Source organism: Mus caroli, chromosome 11 (assembly GCF_900094665.2).
Source record: "Mus caroli chromosome 11, CAROLI_EIJ_v1.1, whole genome shotgun sequence".
NCBI classification, from domain to species: Eukaryota; Metazoa; Chordata; class Mammalia; order Rodentia; family Muridae; genus Mus; species Mus caroli.
Genome location: NC_034580.1, coordinates 17578814 through 17604208, shown reverse-complemented (window position 1 = coordinate 17604208; position 25395 = coordinate 17578814). Strand labels below are relative to the sequence as shown.

The 25395-nt window shown below is 39.6% G+C and overlaps 1 protein-coding gene across 5 annotated transcripts in view; it reads right to left on the bottom strand.

Annotated features, from left to right (window-relative positions):
• Positions 1-25395, bottom strand: part of Wdpcp (WD repeat containing planar cell polarity effector) — a 333990-nt gene that overhangs the window by 174050 nt on the left and 134545 nt on the right. For all 5 annotated transcript variants that reach the window (XM_029483315.1, XM_021175452.2, XM_021175454.2 and 2 more), the window contains 3 exons: positions 16092-16701; positions 6812-7000; positions 3591-3714 (listed from right to left, as the gene is read on the bottom strand). In XM_029483315.1, coding sequence (XP_029339175.1) covers positions 3591-3714; positions 6812-7000; positions 16092-16701 — 923 coding nt within the window. The remainder of the gene's footprint in view (positions 1-3590; positions 3715-6811; positions 7001-16091; positions 16702-25395) is intronic.

Below are 25395 nucleotides of genomic sequence, written 5' to 3'. Positions count from 1 at the left end.
GGGAATAAGATTTATTTAGATTCAAAATGCAAGGTTGGCTCTTTCTTCTTCCTTAACTACTAGCCCGGGTGCGGACTCCACCACCAGAAAGATGCCCACATTCTACTACAAACGTAAACAGCAACGTTGGCAGAATAGACCGGGGCCATCCAGCTCTAACACCACATTATACCTGGGATCACACATCTACACACATAGCTCTTCCTAGTTACATCAATTTATTGTAATTTTTCATGTGGAATGGTAAAGGGAAACAAACATATTCTTACAATCCTCTACAAAATGTCACAAATATTATATCTCTATTTCTTGGCAATAAAGTCCTCTTTCAAAACTTAGCCTACTATTTACAAGCATTTCAAAGGCACCTGCCTTTATGCTGCCACACATTAATACCACCATATCAGAACACAGTGGCCTTATATTTGAAGAGAAAATCATCACCTCTCTAAATCATTCTGCTGCCACATTCATGAACTAGCTTCGTGTGGCACACGCGCGGGTGCAACACTGGCTTTCATCAGCACTCCCTTGCTCCTCTCCCAGGTTCTATTTGGTTCTGATGAAAAGCTCTTGTTTGGTAATGGCTCCCTGCTAAGTGCTCTGGAGACTGTTCAATCTCACAGAGGTGAAAGGTGAGTAACTACTTGCTAAGCATAATTCAGGCAAAGCTGCGTTCGCTGTTTGTAGGTGTCCTGCTGCTTAACAGTTTTTATAAATCAGACTATTATATCTTTAATTTTATTAAAATACTTTATTAAATGATTTATACTATCAATGGACTTTATTTATTTATTTATTTATTTTGTTTTTTTCACGACAGGGTATCTCTGTGTAGCCCTGGCTGTCCTGGAACTCACTCTGTAGACCAGGCTGGCCTCAAACTCAGAAATCCACCTGCCTCTGCCTCCCAAGTGCTGGGATTAAAGGCGTGCGCCACCACTGCCTGGCCAGACGTTTCTTCTTAAAACTCAGTAATTTTGAATACATACAAAGAGTTCTCAAGAAAGATATGAGAAATAAACCTTACAGTTTAGCTATGTTTAAACTTGGGGAAAGGCCAAGAGACACAGAAAGATGGCTGGAAACTACTCTCCAACAAGAACAAAACTGGAATATTTTTTTAAACCCAGACACTCACTGCTAGCACAATGTCAGCCTGTGACCTCAGACCCTGTGTACTGGATCACAGCAAAGACAGCACAGCATTCTCCCCTCACTGCCCACCTGAGTCCACCCGAGTGACTTCAGCTAACTCTAATTTCAGGAGGCTCCTTTCTTCTTCCTCGAATTAAAAAATGCCCCAATGTGGCCTTAATTCTGTAGGAAGTTTTCAAAGAGTATGAAAATAATGAATAGCTAAAGCAGAAGACTTAATGCAATCCTAGCACCTCCTTCCTTCCTTCTTTCCCTCCCTCCCTCCTTCCCTCCCTCCCTCCCTCCCTCCTTTCCTTCCTTCCTTCCTTCCTTCCTTCCTTCCTTCCTTCCTTCCTTCCTTCCTCCTTCCTTTCTTAAGACATTTGACCAATTTCATCTCCCCTTGATAAAATTTCTCAGTAGCAGATTAAACAAAAGGATGTTTACAATTTAGGCTATCTCATTGGTTTCTACTAACATACATTTCTCTTTCACAATGCCCTGTGCAGCTACTACTGAAAGAGAAACTAGTAAAGTCATTGTAACTGAAAGCATCCAAAATGGGAACATCAGTCAGCATTCCTCAAGGGACATGTCACATGACCAAACAGTCTGCATGAAATGCTGATGACAGCAATAAGAACACTGAATTTAAAACAACACTGAGGAAAAATTCACATACATACAAGATAGCTTCCTAGGGTAGAGGTTGTGAAAAAGCAAGTAATTACATTAAAGTCAGAGGCCAAAACCACAGTGAGGCTACAACACAGAACACTTTCAAAGTTCTTATTCATGTTGAGCTTTTTGAGCTCTTTAGGCAAGATATTAACTCATCAATTTTCCCTAGAAATAAGAAAAACAAAACAGGAATTAAAGACCAAAGCCCTATGTTCAAGCACATATAAGTTTAACCCCAATATTTTTAGGATATGCTCATGCATGAAGACTGCTACATTTAAGATGAGGAAAGACTCTCTTGAAATATGCTAACACCATTCAGATAAAAAGGCAAGATTCAATTACAGATAATAACTCTTGCAATGTATTAACATTTCCTGGTTTCCAAAAATATGATTTTTCTAAAGGCCTCACTGCTGTGTAGAGTTCAAAGTACCACCTTATATAGAGATAAAAGTAATTATGGGGCACAAATATCTGTATAACAGTATACCTCCTCAAGTTTTGACCAATCTTAGCACCTCCCCACATTTTGGGACAGTTGAACATCTATCATCAGCCTATTCATATATTAAAGACAATTCACAGTTATTTTGGAAAGTAGCATCTGAAAATTATACAACCAGTTTCAGTAAGTGATCTTTAGGAAGGAGTGAAGAGCTGTAGGAACCAGCCCAAGATCACTTGTTATTTCTCTAAGTAAGCTGCTGATCACCGAAGCCTGAGTTTATTACTTCATGACATAATACTACCTTTACAAAGTTGTTCTGGTAAAAATAAAAGAATATATATTAAAGTCTTTGAAAAAGACTTGCACAATACTATAGCAAAGTACATCTTTAGTGAAATTAAAACTAAAATCAATTCCTTCATGAAATTCTTCCTTTTTTGTAAACAGAATTCAAAATTCTATTATAAAATATTATATATACAGAATACAGTAAATATATATATATATATATATATATATATATATACACACAACTGGAAGAGGAATAGTTTTGATTAGACCCTAGTATATACCACTCATCTTAAGAAACAAAACTGGTGCACTGGGTGGCCAGGTCACTTACTTGCAGGACACATTTCTTCTCATTCCAGAACACCCTTTCATTGACCCGATTTTAACACTAGTTTTCACACCATCTGTGTGTCCCTAATCTTTCTATCTAGATTTTCATCTTCCTTCCATCCTCCTCTGTGAAGAGAAGTTCTTTCTCTTCAACTTCTAATATATGTTTCTCAGAGCCATATTTGACATTTTTATCAACCCTGTCAAATAATCCCTATGGATGAAAGAACATTTATATATACATAAGTAGGAAAATGAGTTACAGTGAAGTTAGCACCTACCACATCGTGTGCAAGGGCAGTAGAGAGGTCTCCTGTAGTCATGCGGAAGGAAAGCAAGTCAACACCTGCTTCACAGCCTCAGAGTACATGCATACAGTGAGCTCACAGTCAGTTTAGACAAAAGTATTTGTTTAGAGCTAGGAACAAAATTCATTAACATTTTCATATTCACTTTTTTATAGAGATAGTTTTTACTATCACATTAAAGGGCAGAGTGTATTGCTGCTGATGAAGTGGTCCTGGATAATATCCAATATTTCCTTAAAAGGAAAACAACAGATTAAGTGAAGACTAATAAAATTTGCTTTTCTTTTAAAGACAAAAATTATCAGGAAATAGCCATATTATGGAGGAGTCTCATGAAAGATGGCTCTTTAAATGTGTCCTCTGTCGGCAGGAAATGCAGAGGCGTCACTCACCTGAGCAGGTGGTGGAAAAGCCTCCTGGCATACTTGCTGACCGGTTCTCTATATTCCAAAATAGTTGTATCCAGAAGTGGTCTTGTTGGAGCATAGAAGGTTCCAAGGCTTGCCTCAAGCTGTGCTGTGGAATTCAAACACAGCAGCACTAAGACAAGAGACACTCCTTCAATTACAGCAGAATCCTCCTGTCTGCAGTCAGTCATGTTCTGCAAACTTGGATCAAATGTGAGCTTGTTGCAGGAAAGATGAAATTAAAATACAGCAGCTAGTACAAAAACAAACCTGTGTGTAAACTTTCAGCGAGATAAAGCTGGCAATGACTCTGAGCAACAAAAAGTTGTCACAACCAAAGAAATCAATAATGAACCAACCTCTCACCACCAATGGGTAATTAAAACAGTGACTCAGCAAAGTAGCACAGTTTCAACTAGTATTTCCAGTAAAATAAATTTGCAGTGTGCTCAACATTAAATGTTCTCTTTAGCAGAAAGGAAAACTAACTGCCTGAATAGGGAAATAAAATCAACACAGTAGAAAGGTTTTCTTAAAATATCAGTAAGGGCCAGCAGGTAAGGACATTGGCTGCCACGCCGGGTGAGCTGAGTTTCATTCCCGGGACCCACATGGTAGAAGGCAGATCTGACTCCCACAAGTTGTCCTTTGACTCCCAACACATTCACTATGGCCTACACACACACACATGTAATTTTAAAAATTAAAGAATAGAAACAAAAATTTGCACATTGGCATAAGACCTGTGTGTGGTGCAACTTTAGAAGAACAATGGAAACTTCTATCTTGGCCTGAATCTCGCCATAAACAAGGTCCTGAGCTTTGTCCTTTCATGAAGCAAGCACCCTGGGATAGAAGATTGCAGAGGCTTTCGATAAAGGGGGGAGGCCAGGAGATAAGAGATTAGGAAACAAGGTGCGTTCTGTCTACTTCACAATTTTACCAAGATGTGCCAGTGGGGCTGTGCTTCCTTCCGCCCAGAAATACCTGGCAGCGATTTACCATATGGCGTGAACATGAGTATGTATGAATGTACTGCAGTTCACAGCTAGATTCCTCTAATATTTATGCTTCCAACACTGGCCTGAATAAACAATTCATTATTTAGTGAAACTCCTTTAGTTGTAGCCCTATTTAGATTTGTAAGTATTAAACACCTTGTCAGAATAATTGCTGCAGGCTTCACTAAGCTTTAGTAATTTCTTTTTTATTTTTCAATCTCAAATCTACACAGTAAAATAGGATGCATTTTGGAGGTATTTTCTTTCAAAGCAGCAGTCAATTTAGATTAAAATTGAACATAGCACTGTTATTGTGAAAACAAGCCCAATTCTCCCACCATTGCTTGTTTTCCTGACAGCATGTTTTGTACATCTGAAATGTTCAAGCGTACACAGAGCACTCGGACCTCCCAGCACAGCTCCGGATTCATTAGGCTGCCCAGCTTGATGTTGAAGGCAGAAATGAAGATCTCAAAGACAGACCCAACACGGCTAGAAATAACAGCACACTAGGTTCCACTAATAAAAGGACAACGAATTACCATGTCAAATTTGTTAGATTCAGATAAAATAAATCTCAACAGGGAATTCTGAGTGCTTTAGAAATGTGTTTTGTAGTTACTTGACGGAAATGCACATATCTGCTTAGCATAGACACATTTGGATAACCCAGGATATGTATAGAGTTTGTTTTAATAGCCCAATATCATAAAAGCTTTTTATTTCCCTATCTTCCACTATGATTCTTTGGGAAGAACAACCCTTTATAGGGCAGGAATCTGAAAATGCCCATTTGTGTATTTCTTTATACTCTTTCTTACAAGCTAGCAACTTAATATCATGAATTCACGAAGGAGCTAACAACACAGTGTCCTGAGTGAAACTCAATATTTTATCTTCCCATATTTCTTCTTTAACTGTAAACTTGGGACTTGTTCCATAGAGCACATATCACTACAGACTGTCTTTGGAGGCTCTGATCTTTAGTTTTTGTTGTTACTTTTAAGTACATACTCAATCTTGAGAAGTTTATCACTATTAAGAAATAGGTATATGGGATAACTCTGTAGGCAAAATTACAGTAATTTTTTCTATCGCCTAAAATCTTAAGAGTTATACTTTGTATTCTGAAAAGTACCACAGTAGGCCATGTACTGCGGTAGGCACTTTCTTTATGTACAAACACTGCCATTTCCACAGATGAGTTTGGACTACTTCCAAAAAGTTCATTTAATTCTTAAATACATATTAGAAAAGAATTCCGGGAGTTAGGCCAAGGTCCATAATATAAACTTCCTAGAGATTCATGACCTTACTGGTCAACTACAAAATTTTATCCAAAATCTTATTATTTATTTTGGAAATGTAATAAAAATGAAGAAAGTCTATTAAAACCCAGTGAAAATACTAAGAGAAAATGTTCTCCAGTAATAGACCTGTCCTAATTTTGTTACCCTGTATAATTTAGGAATACCTTCGAGTCATAATTTCCTAACATTAACAGCAAAAACAGATATGAAATAAGTGTATAAATCCCAGTTGTTTTGGAATATTTCACAACATATAAAAGAAAAGGAACTCATAAATACATGCTAGAGAACTGGGAGATACAGAAATTTGTTCATATCTTGTGTGCTAATTTTTTCTCAGTGTTCACCACCTCAACAATAAACACCTGGGATTTCTATGGGCAAAACTACTGAGGAAAGATGAGGCAATCCAAGCAGGCAGAGGGAGGAGCAAATCAAGAGAACAACTCCAAAGCATGGTAACCAGGGGGATGCCTAGGCCACAGACCATTCTGACACACACAAAGCAGAATGTAAGAACTGCTGTGTGACCATGTGAGAGAAATACTGCTGTTTAATGTGAGAGAGGAATAAGGCCTTGGCTTGGTGTCCTTTGTCTGCAGACAGAGAATAAATGAAACTTCTGATCAAAGCTTGAAATCTGAGTTTGACTCAATTTTGGAACAATGACACTTTGAGTTTCAACACAAGCCCAGGCAGAAAAGGAGTCCTCTGTGTTGACAAGTACCATACAGGAAGTAGTACCATTTGGGAATAATTCTTTGATATTGTTTCAGTTTTAATACAACACTCATTCCTCAGTCTCTAATGACATAACCCAAAACATCCTTAAAAGTGACTTCAAATGTATTTCATGTATACGCAAAACCACTGATGCAATATACTCAGGTCTGACCTTCTCTCTCTGGCGTGAGCCTCTGTCTAAGAAGATGGTTCACAATGGTGCCCATGCCGATCAAACACTGCTGGCCCAGGGTGTCCCAGTCCATGCTGCGCAGGATGCTGATGGCCTCGTATACCTCATTGTAGTGAATGTACTGTAAGATGAGGTCTACCAGGCCCAGTTGTCCTCGTGTGAGGATGCCTGTCACAAAATAAGTGAAATACAAGGTCAAGTAACAGAAACAAGGGTACTCTTTACACAAAGGAAAAAATTAACTGGGACATCAGGGGCACATTGGTTTTTCTTTCAAAAGAAAATGAATCCACTTCCAATCTTGACAGATCAGGAACATTAAAATAAATAAATAAATAAATAAATAAATAAATAGCTCAGTCAGGCATTTAGTTTTATTTATAAAAGGCTGATAGCACTTGAAACCAACAATTTTTACACATTAAATGGCAAGCACTGTGGCTTTTAAGCACCTTTCTGTTCTGTTTCCATTTTTAATGGGTCTGGGAAGATGGCCCTGCTGGTGACAAGCTTGGTGGGTAAGCACAAGGACCCAAGTTCAAGCCCCCAAAAGCCACATTAAAAAGTTAGGCCCAGCAGTGCATGCCTGGAGTCCCAGTGCAGAGGAAATGAGCCCAGGAGGGTGATGAGGGCTTGCCAGCCAGTCCATCCATCTAGTTGAAAAGGAGATATTCAAGTTGAGAAAGAGACCAAAAAGATGAGAGGCAATTGAAAAAGACTACAGAACTGGCCTCTGGCCCCCACATGCATCTGACCATATACATGAATACATAAATATACATATACACAAAAGGAAAATGTTTAAATGCTTTTTTTCCTTCAGTAAGTATTTTATTGATTCTGGTAAGTCTATAAAAACTCAGCACAAATAATCATAAAGTTAAATGAGAAAATGCCTGTGAAATAATTTTATAAGCTGTAAAATATTACAAAATATTACTGTAATTTCTTTTTATTACTGTCATCAGAATTTAACTGGGATATTTATAGGTTTCATGGTTTTTAAAATGTACTAGTTCATGAGAAAGATGCTGAAATTCTTCATGCTAACTCCAAGTTACATTAGGAAAAAAAAAAAACAAACCAACAACCCAATAGCCTATTTGTGCTGTATTTAACAAGACTCAACTTGACAGAGAATCTGGGGAATCGCCCTAAGTCATTTAAGCAGTAAAACTTTACTATGCCTTTTGAGTTGGTAGAATCAACAGATGATTCTACCCAAAGCCCTCACGAGCCTGTGTCAAGCACTGCAAGACCTCATCATAAATCAGGCAGCTCCTGACAGGAGGGGAGAGTGTGCAGCAGCAGCTGAGAATAGCTGGAGTCGCTCTTCTCAACTCCATCAGAAGCACAAGTCTTCTACTAGCAAGAGAAAGAAGTAAGCTGTTCTGAACAAAGCTGTGGACGATCACAGTCAAATAGTTCAAAAATAAAGAAATTATTTTTAATGGTGGTAGACGAGACACAGGACATACAGAGAAACAAGAAATGAATGATAATAGGCTTTGCATCTGAAATTATGCAAACTAAAAAACAGGAAGACAGTTTTAAAGGGCTTAAGATAAAAATAAAAATAACCTAAAATTTTAAACTCTTATAATAGAGGATTCAAAATTCATGAAGAAATAAAAAAAGTCTTTAAATACATCTAATAATAGAGTTCTGAATAATGCAACAGGAATGGACAGAACTAAACAGGGTGGGAAGACCTCAGGAATGGACAGAACTGAACAGGGTGGGAAGACCTCAGGAATGGACAGAACTAAACAGGGTGGGAAGACCTCAAGAGACGACTACAGCTGAGACTCCAGTGATCTCAAGATGTCAAGATGAATCAAGAGGCTATATAAACAGAATCAGTGAGAACTTAACATCTAGATGTCTTTTCTTGCCTTTCTTTGTTTCTTTCTTTTTCTGTCTGTCTGTCTGTCTGTCTGTCTGTTTTCCTCTTTTCTTTGACAGGTCATATAGAGTCCAGGCTAGCTTCAGGCTTCTCCTGTAGCAGCAAATAATCTTGATCCTCTCTGGTGTCCACCTCTTCTGTGCTGGGGTTACAGCTATGCACAACCATGCCCATCCTAAATAAGCTTAGCCCCTAACCCAACATTTGTAAAGCATTTCTCCCAACAACAGTGCATCATATATTCTTCCTGACTACACAGGGAAAGGAACCAAGCTAAAGCATCGCAGAGTAATAACACGTCCTATAGTACATTTCAAAAGTTTTAAATCAGATGACTACATTAGATAGATTAGATTCTCTAACATCGAGGAAATTAGATACAAAAAGCAGAGAGAAACCTCCAAATATTGAAAAAAAATGTCACCAAGTGAGATCATCACTGGAGAGTTAGTGCTGAGGGACTGGAGCGATGGCTCAGTGGTAGAGTGCATACTGCTCTCTTTCAGAGGAACTAAGTTCCCTTTCCAGTACCTATGACACACAATTTACAACTATGGATGAACAGCAGCTCCAGGGGGATCCAATGCCCTCTTCTGGACTCTTTGAGTACTTACAGTCTTATATCCACACACACGCACCTCACCTCGACCCCCACACAGACATACTTAAAAATAAAACAAATCCTCAAAGTCTGAGAGAAGTAGTTGTTGATTTTTTAAAAATAAACAACATGACTAAATAAACAAAAAGAAAGGAAAAATATATATGGCACTAAACATAAAAATGTTCAACTCCAAAAGCCACCAAGGAAATAAAATTAACAATACTATACATGGATTATAAAGGCTAAAGTTGAAAAGACCATTTATACCAAGTCTTAGTGAAGATGTGGAACAATTGCTGTTTGTTTTTTGCTTTGGTTTTGTTTTTGTTTTTGACTTTGGTTTTGGTTTTGGTTTTGGTTTTGGTTTTGGTTTGGTTTGGTTTTGGTTTTTTCACTGCAGACCAGGCTGGCCTCGAACTCAGAAATCCACCTGCCTCTGCCTCCCAAGAGCTGGGATTAAAGGCTTGCACCACCACTGCCTGGCTCAACTGCTGCTTTCATTGCTCATTGATACTAATTTTTACAATCACTTTTAAAGTAGCACATGGCCCTGGCATGTCCATTTCTAGTTTTTTTTCCAACAGAAATGAAAATATATGTCTATATAAAGGCTTGGCCATAAAAGTACAGAGCATTTTTAGTGCTTTAGCTTAAACCTTGAGATAAACCAAATGTCCACCAACATGTGAACGAAAAACAAAGCATTGTGGTGTGTGGTACATAATATCTGACTATGAATGGAAAATGATTTACAGGTAATATGGAAGATTCTCACAGGCTAACACAGAGTGTGAAAACACATGGGCACAAAAGAATTCACTCTATAGCTGCATTTCTATGGAATTCTATAAAAAGCAAATCTTAATCTGTAACAAGAGAATCAAAGCAGTGATTATCAGTTGTAAGGAAGGTAGGTCCAAGTACAAAGGACTTTAGGAGAATGCTTTAGTGAGATGAAAATGTTTTACCTCTTAACTGTGGTGGCAATCATGGGAATGTATAGATTAAACTCACTGATGAGCCTTTTAAGTGTGTACAGTTTATTTATGTAGATTATACTTCAGTAAACCTGATACTAAAACCATTATCTTTCTAAAGTGAAGGAAGAAGATGCTGTGTGGAATAAACGTTCATTCCAAATGAACTTGGACATGATGAGAGCCATGAAAGCTGATGGGGCATCCAATATAATCCCTACATTTCTTTTCTTTCCTTTTCAGAATTAAAGGATTTCATTATGACATTTCCTTACATACTTACTTTCTGCATTTTGGTTGTCTTTGCAACCCATAGTCCTCCCATACTGCCAGTAGTAGTGGGTTGGGCTAATGTTGCTTGTATTGTAATGCTGATTTGAGGCCCCCAAGGCTGTTTGCCCCAAAGGAGAGAGTCCTCCAGTAAGACAATAAGTGCCTCTACCCCCAGTTGATTGTGACTGGTGAATAAAGATGCCAACAGCCAATAGCTGGGGAGAAGAGAAATAGGTGGGGTTGAATTTTGGTGGGTTTAGAGAAAGGAGCAGGGGAGAAGAGAAGAAAAATAGAAGAAGAATGAATGTACAGGAGAGGACAAAGGAGAGCAGACATGGGTTAGCAGCGCCATAAAGGCCATAAAAATGTGGCCATGTAGGCTGGCCAATTGTAGCTAAGAGCAGCCCAGATGAAGCATAGTAAGTGATAACTTGGGTTAATGGTAGAAAGTGGATTCTAACAGCATGGAGGTTAGGCAGTTGTCCAGCTATTGTGCTGCTTAAGGCATATTAAAATATATGTGTGTATGTGTTTCATCCAGGAACATAAATGGTTTAAGGTGGGCAGAAACCCCACACCCAAACTTTTAAAATATATTTTTCTACATCCAGCCTTGCTGATTCCCTTTCTCCTAAATAACTCCTTGTCCTTTCATGTCGTATATATGAGAAAAACTTGCCATAGTCTGTCTTTGCCTACACTGCCCTCTCTCTTCTTCCTTTGATTTCTTTTGATTCGTTCCTTTCCAATTGTCTTCCTATTTTTAAGCTGTTCCTCTTCTATTCTTTGAATATTCACTAAAAGATATAGAAAACATAAACTATTTGACATTTGACACTTAACTACCATCATGTGTTGAGTAAGTTATAATACAGAAATAACTCAGAGTTACTCAGCTATTTAAAAAGATTACTAAACCTGATTAGTAAAAATGACATTTATATAAAATATTACAGCATTTCTCAAAAAAGCCTCATATACTTCTTATTAGAGAAAAAGAGAAATAGACCCAGAGACAGGCAGATAGATACAGACAGATAGACAGACCGATACATACACACACACACACACACACACACACACACACACACACACACACACACACACACACACACGGAGAGCCTGGGAATTTAACATGTCACTGAGAGAAAGGATATTAGCTTTAATTTAGCTTACTCCCCAGTTTTAGAGGTGAACAAGGACTCTCAAAGGTAAAATGCTTTTGATTTGGAGGTGGCACTAAACAATCATTTCATCTACTAGAATGGAGAATGTAAGAAGAGAAGGGGTTTGGTTAAAATGATGGTTGCATGCCTGTACTTTATATGAGGTGCTATCAAGCAAATCAAGGAAATGTATAGATGTGGAATCAGGAGCAATCTTGGATAGAGTCAGAGATGGGATAGTGTCTGAGTTCATGTTCTGCTACTATAACTGGGTGAACAGATTATAAATGTGCAAGTTTATTTAGTGTATAAAGTGGCAGGACAAGCAGAGATTGAACATACAGCAAACACCCCTACCCAGTAAGTACATTAATCCATTTATGAGGGCAGAGTCCTTGTGCCCCAATTTGTTCTGAAAGACCCTGCCTCTTTACACAGTTACAGTGGCAACTGAACTTCACTGTGGCTTTTGCAGATAAAATTCAAACCACAGTGCAAAGCTGAATTACAAAGAAACTTTCAACCTGAATAAAATATAATAAGAATTAAAAGTATGCCCCCTGAAGAACTCCCTTTCATGAGTAGGCAGAAGACAAGTGTTTAAAAAGCTGTGTTCAGAGACAGAAAAAAAAAAGTTCTTTGATCACGGAGGAAGTCAGCTAACATCAATTACTGGAGAATCATCAAGGATCAAAGGTTATCACATAGGAAATCACTAGAGACCTTTCCACAGTAGTTCCGAAATGTACTGCAGACACAAACCACAGTTATGGTGCTGCTGGGGCAATGAGAAGCAAGGCCAGAGTTCCCTGCTACACCAGCAACTTTGACGATGGAAGAAAGTCCATCAGAAGCAAAAGGAAAAGACTGCCGAAGATTTGTTTCTTATGAGGTAGCCTGGGCCTGTTTATCCACTGTGTACCAAGATGCCTGATAGGTGGGAAGGATAACACACGGGTGCCATCGCAATAGCAGTGACAAGAGAATAGTTGTCCTAGCCCTGCATGGCTCACAGGTAAGAAGTGGCAGGGAGGAGGAAGGGTAATAAACAGGTAAATTCAATGCAGTGCTAATAAATTACTAGGTGAGATCCTGGGTTAAGAGAGGAGCTGGTGGTGTTAGATTAAAGAAACTAAAAGGCAGAGAGGACTAGAAATGGCTGCAGTCAGACTGGATGAGCTGTACAATCTCAGTATAATAACCAAGTGCCTCTCAAAACTAACCTCAGGATGTGTGTGTGGAAATTTGGGATGAGCATACCATAGGCATTCTCAATAGTATACGTATTCTTTATAGAATGCAATACTTACCTGTAGTGAGGTGAATAGTAAAGCCTTTGTGTATGGCCTTGAGTGAAGAAATGTTTCAGCAACACTTTTGCCATGCTTGGATCAATCAGTAGAGGCTGAAAATTGTTCTGAGACTCTTTGAACCTTGAAGAAATGTTGTCTCCCTCAAAAGTCTGCACTGGGTGCAACACTGAGAACTCGCAGCAGCACCAACCTTGGTTCTAAGACACTCCTCTTAACCTGGAGCTCTTACTGCCGATTATGGCCATGATCAAACGGGACTGAGATTTGTGTGTGATGTCTGTTCTCACGGGCAGCAAGGGCAAGAACCCTTGGCAGCTGGAACCTTTCCCAGCCCCAGCTAACCTTGCATAATGTTTGAATAAAGTAACTGGAGTGAGCTAGCTGGGTGTCAGTCTTTCCCAAGAAGGCTGAAGCCCTCCCTGTACTCTTTAGGAAATGAAAGCTTAGCATCTTGGGGAGCCTCTCTTTCTACTTCAGCACCTATTATCAACATCAATCAATACTTACTGGAATTCTCATTAGGAGAATGGCATTTCTAGTTGCTTCCCAAGGAAAACATGCATCTAGAAGTCTTCTTGTAACAGAGAAGATGTCCTTTTTATACCCACCATGTTGTGTGACCAATGAAAAAGCCTAAGATGGAGCACTCGACCTTAAGAATTTCCTACAGCATTATGCTGACTGACCTGACATCTGCCACTGCCATGTTTACATTGATAACATCCTATTTCAGACTAAGATCTATGATTTGTCTCTACAATTTTAAAATTGTAAACTACACCTTTCATGTCAAATTTTCCAAAGGCTTGTATAACAAGCATCTGAAAAAAAAAAATAGAGCCCCATAAAGCTCTCTTGGGAGAGCTGCACATACCTGTTTACATATGCAGTCACTTGAATTATACATGAAAATGCCACATGGATGCCCAGAATCAGCTCTGTGTTAATTCAAGAAGTATATTAATTTTTGGATGTATTTAGTAGCAGATCATAAGAAAAATCTGTTCTTTAAAACTAGGTTTTCTGCTTTTTAAAAAAAATTGCTAGTTGGAATCTACTATTTCAAGTAATCTACTACTCCCAGGAAAGAAAATTTTATATAAATATTAATTTCATAATACATTAAAAATGGGACACAACGTTTTTTTTTTAAATCTTAGATATTCCACGTTTAGCTCTTCCAAAGAGCTAAATTGGAAGACTGTGCAGTTTTCCTGTCCTGTAAACTTAAATGAAAATAAAATTTAAATGATAAATGTCAGTTGCAGAAGTTATCACCTTTCTATCTGAGTGCTTGACTTCTATTGGATAATTTTATTCCAAGAGACCTTCTTGGGAAAAAGAGGTGACAGCCAACTCATTGCCTAATTGATTTAGGAACAGTGCCCAGGGAAACAGTCCAATTAAGTTTACAAGCTGGCAATTAGCAGGAAGCCCTCTAAATCCCTACACTGAGAGCCTGTTTACTTTAGTAAGAAAGCAAATGTGCTAGAGATAGGAAGACAAAACTGTGCTTTTTGCAAAGCTGTTGTGAGGAGGCAGACAAGGGAGGGTGGAAGGGATGCTGGGTATGCATGGACAGATAGCATCCTGCTGACAGGTAACTGAGTCACTTAAAGGGGGTTGAGAGAGAGAGAGAGAGAGAGAGAGAGAGAGAGAGAGAGAGATTGTGTATGTTTTAACAGACATGGAGAATATCAAACATCCACTTTAATTAGTGTTGTGTATGGAGACATACAGCTGTTAAAATGTAGCTGGGTAAAGCTAACTGGATTATCTCATAATAACAGAGATTCCAAACATTCTTGAACAATTTTAAGGTTATGAGCAGAGTCAGCAGCATTTCTCCTATGACTAGAAACATAACTGTCTTTATAAGCACTCGATCAGTCAGGTCACTTCCGCTAGACTTACTTTTTCCATTCAATTTGGGGACAAGTAGACCAGTGTGAAAACAGAAGTGATCGCTGCTTGACAAACACCTTGATGTCTTTAAAATCACCCACAGCAAATCCTGAAAGGTTTTCAAATGTATTTATCTATCTTTTCAGGTACATAATGTGTTTTAATTAAAAAAAAATGTTTTTGTCAACCTAAATCCTTCAAAGAATGTTAAAGTATACAAAACTACCTATAGTGGTTCTTGTTCTTTCAGTACGAGCCTGGCAATCCAGAGCTATGAAAGGCTAGTGAGCATCAGAATATTTCACTTTAAGGACCCCTACTGGAAATGAGCTTGATTGCTTTATAATTTATAAACATCAAGAAAGCTCTTTAGCTACTTCTATCTAAAAGGAAACAAACAAACAAACAAACAAACAAAAAACAGGACGAAAAAGTTACACAAAGGTCTTTAGTAAATTTTAAGTAATATCTGACTTATTTCTTTTTAAACATTTGCTCTACCCAATTCCACCCTTCTCATCAACAGACATGAATAATCTAAAATAATTTTTATAGAAAGGTGTTATATTCTATTCACAGGCTTTCATGGTGAACACAGAAGTCAATTTTAAAATTCTGATCTACCTGTTTCTTATGGAATATTTTAGATAATTTATTTCAGAAAACATTAGAAGTAAATGTTCTGATTTTAAAAAATACCATGTGTTTGTCTACATGAGTTTATGTATACAACATGTGTGCAGTGCCTAGAGAATCCAGAAGAGGGCATCAGATCCCCTGAAATTGGAGTTATAGGCAGTTGTGAAGCACCATATTGGACTGAACCCAGGTCCTCTGAAAGAGCCACAAACATTCTCAACCCCTGAGCCATCGTTCCAGCTCTGAAAGCTTACACTTTTTAATCATCATTATGGACAATTAGCACAATTTCAAAAGTCTTCAATATTTAATTCTTTGCTACCTAGAAACTGCTCCCAAGTGTTTTCAATGGATCATTGAAAGGCAGACAGATATTCTTATGGGATTACAAGCAGAAAACTTACATATGAAGAATAGTTTGACACCTTAGTTATGTCACAACATAAACAAGGTACCTACCAGGCTACTTGACTTACCAAGTTTAAACAGCAGCACACCCAAAGGTCCTCTGTTGAACCTGAGGAAGAGCAGATCACAGATTTCTTCTCTTTTAGGCTTCTGGAAAACAACAGGAGGAGCCATCCACTGCATTTGAACAAGACTGCTTGAAACATCAAAGAACTTCTTGAATTGCAGAGTCTCCTTCGGTAAGCAATCTTCTGCCAAGAGCTGGATGTTGATAGGGGACAGAGCAATATCAAGAATTTGTAGCTCCCCTTGGTTGCTGCCAACCAGAAGAATGGCGCCACTTGGGTGGCAGCTTATCAATGAAGGCCTAAGTTCAGCCTGGGCCAGGAGAGTCACACCACGGTGAGCTTCATAGAGAATTACCGAAGAGTCTTCACAGCCCACGATCAGTTTGTCTTCCGTAGAGTTCTTGCAGCAGCTGATGGCCTTCGATCTTAGTGGTATTCTGGTAACTGACACGCAGTGGAGTTTGTTCCGGACAGATTCATAAATACAGCTGTCAGCCATGGGCTCCTTGTCTACACTGACGGAGCACTCCACTGTGAACACCTGATAAGGTTGTTTGGTGCCGAAGTGAACATCCAGGGGACTCCATTCTGTGCGAACAAAACTTAGAACCTGTAAGAATTGTGCCAAGTACATTAAGACAGACCTTAGCTTTACTTCAGCTGTCAAGCACAGGACAGGTTTTTAGTTCAGAATCCACTTAAGACCTGAAACTGCACCTTAGATACCAGCAATAGCTGGAAACAATAGTACACAGAGCTCATATAGACTTCAGCACAGCTGTAGGAATTGAACTATATGATTTTAAATTTAACACTTAGTTTAAAATAAGTCTGAAAAATCACTTAAAGCTGTATGTGTCTAATGTTATATAAAAACTAGTAAAGTGAAATTTTATTAAAATAATAAGACTAGCAGAATATGTTTAGAAGTTAGAAAAACCTTAGAGGATTAAGTAATCTCTTTTATGCCCACTAGCCTTACTAATTTTGTAGTGATTAATAATAAATTATTGCCTAGGTAGACAAAGGTAAAAAACATTAGCACTCTATTAAGTCTTACAAAATTATTTTGCTATCATAAAAACAAAGTATGACAAATTGCTGTATAAACAGACTGTCAATAGAAATAATGTAATATGTTAGCTTTAAAATGGGATAAGAAACTAAAAATTAATAAATGATATATTTTAAAGCTTTTTAAAAGCATTATTAGTATAGAAAAGAAAAAAATTGTTTTATTTGGCCACAGAAACACCAAAGCAGGAGACACAAGAAAACAGGCTACCCACTTCCTCATGTGCAAATGGTTGGCAGTCAGAAGTGGGTAGTCAGTCAGGAGTGGGCAGTCAGTCAGGAGTGGGTAGTCAGTCAGGAGTGGGCAGTCAGGAGTGGGCAGTCAGTCAGGAGTGGGTAGTCAGTCAGGAGTGGGTAGTCAGTCAGGAGTGGGCAGTCAGTCAGGAGTGAGCAGTCAGGAGTGGGCAGTCAGGAGTGGGCAATCAGTCAGGAGTGGGTAGTCAGGAGTGGGCAGTCAGGAGTGGGCAATCAGTCAGGAGTGGACAGTCAGGAGGGGCAGTCAGTCAGGAGTGGGTAGTCAGGAGTGGGCAGTCAGTCAGGAGTGGGCAGTCAGTCAGGAGTGGGCAGTCAGGAGTGGCATTAAATACTTTGTTCAAAAAGTAAACCAAGAAATGATGGAGAAACGTTGAGTAACATTTTTGACAGAAATTTGAGCTCACTGAGAAATAGGCTTAGGAAGTGGTATTGTACACTTGTCCTTGTCTGGGAGAGAACCGCGGGTGGGCGGGCCGGCAGGAAGGTGAACCACTGTTGTTCCTGGTCTCACAGGCCTGCAGTGGGATGGAGGAGCCCCACCACATCCGGTTCAGCCTGAGAGAAAAGCTCAGGTTTTCAGGTTTTCCGATTGGTATTCTGAGCACTGCTGATTTGGTGACTCTCCTCTCACTCCCTCTTGCTATTTATTCATTTACTCTAGCTGGGCACATACTTAGTGAATTAACTCATTCAAAACTAAACCTATTGTCACTGTATGTCAGTCTCCAGACAGAGAGAGAGAGAGAGATAGAGATAGAGAGAGAGAGAGAGAAGAAAAGGAAAAAAGGACACACACCCATGCAGAAGCTGACTATATTTGACCAAGATCTGTCTCTGGGTTGGCAATACAACACTACTGAAGCCGTTTTCCTATAGGTGAAACTGTACTAAAGTTATTTATTTAGTCGTATTTTTATCTCATATATTACACCCCCACTGCAGTTTTCTATCCCTCCATTCCCCCCAGTCCCTCGTCTACCTCCCTCTCTCCTGGATCCATGCCTCCTCCATTTCCCTTCAGAAAAGAGCAGGCCTCCCAGGGATAGCCACTGAGTCTGGTATAACAAAATCATTAATACTAGGCACATACTCTCATATCAAGGCTGAATGAGGCAACCCAGTAGGAGGAACAAGGCCCCAAGGGCAGACAAAACAGTCAGAGACACCCCATTGCCACTGTTAGGAGTCCCACAAGAGCACGAAGCTGCACAACCATGATGTAAATGCAGAGGACCTAGGTCAGACCCATACAGGCTCCATGACTGTCACTTCAGTCTCTGTGAGCCCCTATGAGCCCTGCTTAGTTGATTCTGTGAGCTCCATTCTCCTGGTGACCTCAACACCTCTGGCTTCAACAAACCTTCCTCTGCCTCGTCCTCGGGATTCCCCTAGCTCTGCCCTAGACCCATGAAGCATGGGTCTCTGCTTCTGAAGGGATTATTGTTGCGACTTATTTAATTATTTTAACAGTTCCGTGTGAGCCAAACTTATTTCTGAATGGCACATGTGGCAGTGTTATGAAATTCTGATCAGGGACAGGAATAAGCATGGACCTAAGTTTGTGCATCTGTCGCACACACACACAAGCCTGTGATAGAGAGATGCTGGGTGTCCTCCTCAGTCATTCTCCGATTTAGTTTTGGAAACAGTGTCTCTGAACCTGGAACTCTCCACATTCACTTAGAGTAGCTGGCCAGAAAAGCCAGGAATCCTCCCGTCTCTGCTTCCCTAGCACTGGGATTACAAGTGCAAGGTGCTGGAGATCTGATCTTAGGCCTCCATACCCAGGTGCCAGGTACTTCCCAACTGAGCTCTCCCCCAGCTCTTGATGTTTTAAGAATTAACCTAACACATCAGTACTAATTGAGACTTTATTTTATTTTCTGTGTATGGGTTTTTCCCTGTATGCACAGATGTGCGTACCACAAGCATGCCTGGTGCCATGGATCCCCTGGAATTGGAGTTACAGACAGTTGTGAGCTGCCTCACAACTGAGAAGTGAACCCAGGTCTCCTGCAAGAACAGCCAATGCTCTTATCCACTGAGCTATTTCTCCAGCCCCCTAATTCAGTCTTTAAACTGCATGCTTTTGCTTTCACTTTCCTGCTCAAATACTTTAATGGCAACAAACTGACTAATGATTTAAATTTTATCCGATGCCTAGGACACAAAATGCCATACTAGGTCACACCAAATTCCTTCCTTCCTTAGTACCCTTCCTCCTTCCATTTTCTTTTTTTGTTTAGTAAATATTTTTGTATTAACTATGTACTAGGCACTGGTCCTAGAAACACAGCATTAAAAAAAAAAATCCTCTCACAGAGGCGCATATTTTCCTTGTGGAACTATTCTGTAGGCAGTAGATACTTTGGGGGGAGGGGCCTACGTAGCAGAAATAAGTCACTAGGAGTAGGTCTTTGAAGATTCTGCCTGGCTTTTCTATTTCCTGCCTGCCATATGTGGACAGCTGCCTCACACTACTGGCCCCTTAGACAGGGATGCCTACCCACCATGCCATGCCCTATAGAGTAGGCTAAACTCAATAAAATGATGTTCTGTCCATTATTCTGTCACAGCAACAAGAAAAGTCATGCAGGAAGTTGGTTCCACGACAAGCAGGGTTGCTGGTCATGTGATCTTTAAGGCTTTGAAACCACTCCTGGAAGGAGCTCAGTTAGAGAATGCTGTCAGAGCAGATCAGGAGATCAGCATGTGAAAACAACACAGGCACCACAGACTGTCCTCACCTGAGACTCTTCAGACAAGAACAAGGGCTTCATCAACATCAGACAAGAGTCTATTGCAAAAAACCAATTGATCATGTCCTGAAAACCTGAATGAGGGCAAATTAAAAAACAATAGCCTATTTTGTTGGCAGAGGAAAATTCAAGACAGCATTAACAACTGTTTAGGAGGCAGCACTTGTGACAGTACTTTCAATGTGACAGAACATGGAATTACTGGTGACAAGTGTCTCCTGTAAGCAACTGGCTTGACTGCACTGGTAGATATTGGAGGATTTGCCCACTGTGGGTGGCACCATTTCCCTGAACAAAGGATCCAGCACTGTATTAAGAGAGAGGTTGAGCTGAGCACAAGTCCAAGTGTCTCCACTGTTCTCTTCTGACTGTGACCCCTGTGACTGCTGCCTCAACTGCCCACCCTGATGGACTAGGCCTTGAACTGTGAGCTAGAGTAAACACTTTGCTGCTTTGGCCAGGATGTTTTAATCACAAGAAGAAGGGGAACTAAGCTGCTGTGACTGGCTGCCCAGATTGGATTAATTGAGGAGGGAAGACCCACCTTAACTGCAGGCGCTGCTATTCCATGGTCTGGAGTCCTGAACTGAGGAAAAAGAGAAGCAGCCTGGGACTCCTCAAACTCCTGCTGCCAGGCCTTCTCCATGATGAATGTATCCGTGACTGTGAGCCGAAATCAACCCTTGCTTCCTTAAACTGTCTTTGTCAGATATTTTATCACGTCAACAGGACAGAATGAATATAGAAGTAGACCAAAATTATCCTTGTTTTCTAAATCCCTTCCAGCCAGGTTATATTCTTTATTATTATTATTATTATTTTATTTATTTACATTTCAAATGTTGTCCCCCTTCCAGGTCTCCCCCTCCATGAGCCCCCCTCCCCTGAGCCTCTAAGATGGTGTTCCCCTACCCACCCACCCACCCACCCACTCCCATCTCATCCCTCTAGCATCCCCTTCTCTGGGGCATCAAACCTCCACAGGACTAAGTGCATCCCTTCCCACTGAAGCCAGACAAGGCAGTCCTCTGCTACATATGTAGTGGGGGCCATGGACCAGCCCTTGTATGCTCTTTGGTTGGTGGCTTAGTCTCTGGGAGCTCTGAGGGGTCCGGTTAGTTGATACCTCCTATGGGGTTGCAATCCCCTTCAACTCCTTCAGTTCTTCCATAGGGGTCCAGTGCTCAGTCCAACAGTTGGTTGCAAGTATGTGCATCTGTCTCATTCACCAGGCCATATTCTAACCCTACCTCCATAAATGTTTTCCATCCTCAACCAGTGGCTATGCTATGACATTTAGTCTTCTGTTTTAGGTATTTAGTCATATGTCCTCATTTTCACTATAAGCTTAAAATACAAATATGTTGTGGTTTTCACATTGTCCTATTCCTGTGAAGGAGCAAAAACTGTGAACTCACTGTGACCATTTGGAAGCTAGAAATGGAATGCAAGTAGTGCTGGTAGAAGTATACCTCTAGAGTGCTGGCAGCTTTCTAATGGAACCCTTCAGGCATACTGGATATTTAAACTGAAGGAGACTGGAGATGCTGAGGGCTATGAGATACTGAGGAAAGTATGAACTCACAGCAAGACAGCCTCTTTAATAAAAGGGGCCAGTAGGGATGGCAGCAGTCTCCAAGTTACAAGGTAGGCTAAGGGTTCAGGGTTCAGGGATCAGGTTTCCAAATTTTTGTTTGGTTGGTTTGGTTTGTTTGTTGTTGGTGGTGGTTGGTACTGGGATTTTGTTTTTTGTTTTTTATTTTAGTTTTTGTTTTTGTCTCTATGAGCTCGTGAGACACTCTCTGACAGGACTCAGGCCATGCTTCGCTGCTATTATTGATAACCACTTAAGAAGAAAAGATATTTTGCATAGTATAACTTAGAATACCACTGGCTTGGGTGTGGTTTGACAGTGAAGGACTGCCCTGAAATCAATGAGAGCCCAGGTTTGATCCCACACTATAAAACAAAACAAAACAGAAACAGAAGCCCCACTAAAGTTTAAAGATAAACAAAACAAAAAAACACAAACTAATAAAAACACTACTTAAGATACATAACTTTTGGTTTCAAAGTATTGTGCTACATTTAAGACTTGTTTTCTTTCTAACTTTCATGTGTTGAGTTGGGGTGGGGCTATGTACATGTGTGGAGTTCAAGTCCCAGGCAACCTGTGAGCCTCCCAACACAGGCCTGGACCTGGACTGCAGCCCTCTGTGGGAGCAGGTCCAGTTTTCAATGACTGAGCAACTCGCCAACCCTGGACCATGCTACACTTCCTACACATCTTAATCATTTCAGTACTACAAAATGGGTGCCATAAGTTTATATTCTGGGGGTAAGAACTATAATGGTCAGAGAGGTGGGATATTGATAACCTATCAATGTCTCAGCAGGATACCCTGTGATCAGAGGAAGAGGATGAGATTCACAGCATCAATAACCTTACATATGGGGAAGGAGTCCCCAGAAAGGGAAGAAGAAAGAGGTGAAGAGGGACGCATGTGTTCAGTTGTTCTGCCAGCCCTGCATTCTAAGAGCCATTGTGCATAGTATGACTCCAGAAATTTGGAAAAAGTCCTGGTAGATGTTTGTCCTTAAGGATGCTTCATTCTTAGGTCAGTTAAATTGTTCTGAAAATAGTATACTCTTAAATGGTAAATTATCTGTAAAATAAAACAAATAAAACTACCCCCTCAAAACAAAAGCTATACGAATAAAGCTAATACTGCCATCTAGCACTCACTATTCGTTACTATAGGACTTTGGACTCTTTTGACAGAATTATGTAAAGAACAGATGGAGCTGTGTTTATAGCTCTCAGAATGATCTGTTAACATGAATAGCCAAAATACATGTATGTTAAAAGTATTTTATCTACTTGGCTGTAGCATTTAATCCTAATTGAACCCAACTGTCCCTCCAAGGTCAACACCGGGGAGAAGAAGCAGCACTTGGGCCTCAGTTCGAGTCCTAAGTCCTGGGTAAGCTCACCTCCTACATCTTTAGTTTTTCTTCTGAAAAGGTTGTATTCACATACATTGTAGGATTGCTGCAGAATTAAAAATAACAAGTAATATGCAAGGGACAAAAGCACCTCAATAGTCACTTTACTGTTGGTCCTGAAAAGCAAGCCTGGTTCCTTAGCAAGGTCTGCTGACAGCACAATGAACGAAAGGCACTGATCACTGAGTAAAATCTGTATTTCTCACTTAGGACTTATAGTTGATGCTTATCTACACGTGGAAGAACATTTACACGCAGAGAAGACATGGATTGGAAGCTTATATTCAGTGCACTTTATCTATTTATAAGACTTATCACTGTACTTGGTATATGACAATGGCTCAATAAGTCACTGAATACATTTTAAAGAAGATAAAATTACTGAGGGATAAAAAAAGAAAAGACTCAAAATTTGATAAGTCAGAAGAAAGTCTGAAAATCCAAGGCAATGTTCTCTGCCTTCAGATGAAGACAAAAACCCTACAACAAAGGAACATGAAGAAAGCAGGAGAAAAAAAAATCTGTACTTTTTCTTTTGAGGGGGCAGTTTTATTTGGTTTATTTTAAATGGTCAATGCCAACGAGGGGTATCTGACATCAGAGGTAGCCAAGTAGGGGAGATTTTCATTCCAAAACAGGGTTGATCATGGCCCAGTATTTATGTGCATGTTTGTGCATGTGTGTACATTAAAACTGTGTAGTAGAAAATGTTAAAAATGTAAAAATTCAGGAGCTGGGGTGGTGGCACACGCCTTTAATCCCAGCACTTGGGAGGCAGAGGCAGGCGGATTTCTGATTTCGAGGCCAGCCCGGTCTACAAAGTGAGTTCCAGGACAGCCAGGGCTACACAGAAACTCTGTCTCAAAAAACCAAAATAAATAAATAAATAAATAAATAAATAAATAAATAAATAAATAAATAAAATTTGGGCTAAGAAATAACAGAAGAAACAACCAGGTGATTTTCTAACATTTCCTAAAGAAAATGGTTTTAGCCAAGTTGAAGTCAGTCTGCTTCAGTTAAACCAGAGGAAGGTTCATTATGGTGAACCTTCATTTTCATTCTTTAAAGAAAGCTAACTTTGTCAGGGAATGGTAGCACACACACAATCCCAGATTCTGTAGGGAGAAGCAGCAAGGTCAGGAGTTGAAGGTCATCCTTCAGCTACAAAGCAAGTTCCTAGGGAATTCTGAAGGCACTACACACACACACACACACACACACACCAACACACACATACACACACACACACTCACACACACACACACACACATACACACACACCAACACACACACCAACACACACATACACACACACACTCACATACACACACACAGATACACACATACACACACATACACACACACACACACACACACACACAAAATCGGAAAATAATTAGATAAAATTCACCCAGGAACAGTATAGGAAAAGAAAGCCATATCAGCCAGTATTACTGATGACCATTCAAAAACGATAGCTTCAAACTCGGAGAGAACAAAAAGCAGAAAATAAATCATAGTGAATTAGGGGCTGGCTCAAATCTTTACATTTCATGTTCAGCTAGAGAGGGTATCTCTCATGAATCTTTTAAAAGTCACCCAATATGCAAATCAGGAAAATTATTTAAAGAGAGGCCTCTTCTGGCACTGAAGCCTTCACCAGTAGGTAAACAGGTTACTTAAAAGATTATGCAGCAGCCAGAAGTTCTTAGCTTATCACTAGGATTTATTCTGAAATCTACATTCTCTCCATCACTTTGCAGAATTTTTAGGAACAGAAGATAAAAAGTACATTTTATTTTTACTTCTTTTTATGAAACATTCAACACACACATAAAAGTGGAGAGAAAAATATGTGAAAAACAGCTTTAGGAAATACTATCTTTTTGCCTCAATTTTAAAAATAAAATATCACATATAAGTTGAAGCCTGCCAGGCCCCATTTCCTTCTATCCCACCCCAGAGGCAACATTGTTATGAATTTGGTATTTATCCCTATATATATTATTATTCATCAGTCTAGAATAGCCATATAGAGCATTGAATCATTCTGTTTTATAGGTTTGCATGAATGTTATTAAACTATCTCATATTATAATTTCATTTTGCTCAATTTATCCTTCTCAAATTTAAGAAAGTCACACAAATATAGTTTAGTCTTCTATATAGCATTCCACCCTAAAATATGTTTTTATTTGCCTGATTTA